At 45.3% G+C, this 2,763-nt stretch overlaps 1 protein-coding gene across 1 annotated transcript in view; it reads right to left on the bottom strand.

The window, feature by feature from the left end:
* RNFT2 (ring finger protein, transmembrane 2) overlaps positions 1–2,763 on the bottom strand; it is a 126,837-nt gene that overhangs the window by 81,708 nt on the left and 42,366 nt on the right. Inside the window, exon 4 of the mRNA XM_011964395.1 lies at positions 486–586. Within this exon, the coding sequence (XP_011819785.1) occupies positions 486–586 (101 nt within the window). The remainder of the gene's footprint in view (positions 1–485; positions 587–2,763) is intronic.

Below are 2,763 nucleotides of genomic sequence, written 5' to 3'. Positions count from 1 at the left end.
TCTCTACAAAAACTATAAAAATTAGCCAGGTGTGGTGGCATGCACCTGTAGTACCAGTTACTTGGGAGGCTGAGGTGGGAGGATCACCTGAGCCCAGGGAGGTCGAGGCTCCAGTGAGCCGTGATCACGCTACTGCCAGTCTGGGTGATGCAGTGAGATCCTGTCTCAAAACAAACAAACAAACAAACAAAACCCAAATATTTTTGATATACTGGGTTAAATAAAATCAATTATTATAATTGATTCCACCTGTTTCTGTTTAGTTTTCCGTAACTAGAAGATGTTAATTTACCTATGTGGCTTACCTTGAATTTCTATTATTGAGTGCTGGTTCAGATATGCATGAGGAGTAATAGCAGGGTGGAATTTGGAATTTATAACATGACACAGAGCTTGTGCCTCAATTCTCAAGTGAAAGGGTACATGCCCCAAGCCCAGCCAAGCGCCCCACTCTCCCACCGTGGGGGTTGGATTCCCATGCTCACCTGTTGTACAGCTGCTGGGAGCTGAATGTATAAAGCACATAGAGGGTGTTCCCCGCCAGAAAGGCCAAGATCCACAAGATGACCAGTACCGACCTCTTCTCCTAAGACAAAGCAAGACATCTGTGATATCAAAGGTGGATGTGGCAGAACCTTCCAGAATGTACCCTGACTGGCAGCTTTTCACTTTGTCAACGTTTTGAAGGAAGTGATGCTGAAGGTGAAGGGAAGGGCATTGGAACCTTTCCATTCCACTGAGACCCAAGCGGTGGTCACGGAGAAGGTGGCAGAATGGTGGACATCTGCTTGAGAAACTATCTAGAAAGGCAAGAGAGCAATGTGGTTCGCAGCAGACTAGAGCTGGATGGCACACATTCAAATCCCTGGTCAAATCCTGTGTGGGAGCTGTCCAACTCCAGGCAAGTTATTTAAACTCTTTCAGTTTCCCTTTCCTCATCTGTAAAATGGGTATATCTTAGTATCTACCTTAAAGAGTTGTAAGAATCAAAGTACATAAAATGCTGTTAAGAACTAAAGCACAGAGAGGTTAAGAAACCTCAAGGGCATGAGTCTTCATTTGAAAATGGAGTTGTTGTTAAAGATTAAATCAAATTTTTAATTTTAATTTTTTTTCTGTTGCCTAGGCTGGAGTACAGTAGGGTGATCATAGCTCACTGTAACCTTGAACTCCTGGGCTCAAGTGATCCTCCTGCCTCAGCCTCCTGAGCAACTAGCACCACAGGCAGGTGTCACTATACTTGGCTAATTAAAAAAAAAATTTTTTTTGTAGAGACAGAATCTTGCTATTTGGCTCAGGCTAGTCCTGAACTCCTCACCTCAAGTGATCCTCCTGCCTTGGGCTCCCAAAACACTGGAATTACAGGCAAAAGTCACATTTTTAAATGCAAACATTCAGTCTGGTACAGATTCATATTTGAAGCTTGCTAAGCAATAGGACTGATTATTAAGAGTTTATAACTCAGCAGAAGATTCGGATCTAGAGGTTGCAAATTTCTGCTTTCACTTTTTCTAGGACAGACCTCTAGCCCACTGCCCTGGACTGACCGTTCCATGGAGCACCACAGTGTAGAATTAAATTCAAACTTATACACCTAATTCTCAAAGCCCTTCACAATCCAGCCCCATTTCTCCTTCTTCAGCCTCGTTCCTGTCTAGTCCCCAGGAAGACAAATTGGAAATCCTCAGTTTGCTGTTTCCCAGCAGTTTCATAGCCTTAGAGCAATCCTAGGAAATGTCTGAAGGAGATGCAAAGAGGGGCATGTTCCTGCCTATGTACCCTGGGACACACAGGCAGACCCCTCTGCTGTTGATTCTCAACAGCTCATGTCTTTTCTTGGACTGGAGTGGCTACATTGCTGGAATAAGATGAGGTCATAACTTTCCCAGTGCAACCTTCCCTGTGGTTTCGGTAAATGCTCATACACACTGTCTCCAGACACAGCTCGGTGCCCCACGCACTGTTACGACGCACATTTCCAGAGAGTGGACGAAACAAATGCATCTCCATCCACCCATTATTCCAGGAGCGGTCAAGGTTAATGACGCTAGAAACTACCTCCAACCAACCAACTGCTCTTATCAATGTGATTAATCCACCCGGTAGCTCTTTTTACTCCAATAAATAATAGATTCCAGTTTAATTCTCTATGAATCCAAACCAAAGGTGGAATAGGAAGAGGGAATTAGCAATGTTCTGGGAAGACAGAATCTGAAGGACAAAGGAGGTAGTTTTCTCCTAATAAGCTGAGATGCCTACGCTTACTAAGGGCCATGTGGACCTGCTCTTATGGAACATATGCACACACAGGCAAAGTGTCACCTATGTCTTCATGAGGATCAAGGACCCCTGGAGGCCCGTCCATTGATACAGAGATCCTCTCAGCTCCTAAAATTTAAGTAATGGTGCCACTTGGATGTTACTGCATTTGAGAGAGACCTAGCCCCCAAAGCTGCCTCCTACTGTTTTTGTTTGTTTTTGAGATGGAGTTTCGCTCTTGTTGCCCAGGCCAGAGTGCAATGGTACAATCTCGGCTCATTGCAATCTCTGCCTCCTGGGTTCAAGTGGTTCTCCTGCCTCAGCCTCCCAAGTGGCTGGGATTACAGGCGCCCGCCACCATGCCCAGATAATTTTTGTATTTTTAGTAGAGATGGGCTTTCACCATGTTGGCCAGGTTGGTCTCGAACTCCTGAACTCAGGTGATCTACCTGCCTCAGCCTGCCAAAGTGCTGGGATTGTAGGCGTGAGCCACTGTCCCTGGCC

The sequence above is a fragment of the Mandrillus leucophaeus genome, unplaced genomic scaffold (genome assembly GCF_000951045.1).
Source record: "Mandrillus leucophaeus isolate KB7577 unplaced genomic scaffold, Mleu.le_1.0 Scaffold7, whole genome shotgun sequence".
NCBI classification, from domain to species: domain Eukaryota; kingdom Metazoa; phylum Chordata; class Mammalia; order Primates; family Cercopithecidae; genus Mandrillus; species Mandrillus leucophaeus.
Note: the sequence above shows the minus strand (reverse complement) of the source record. Positions and strands in the feature narration are given on the sequence as shown.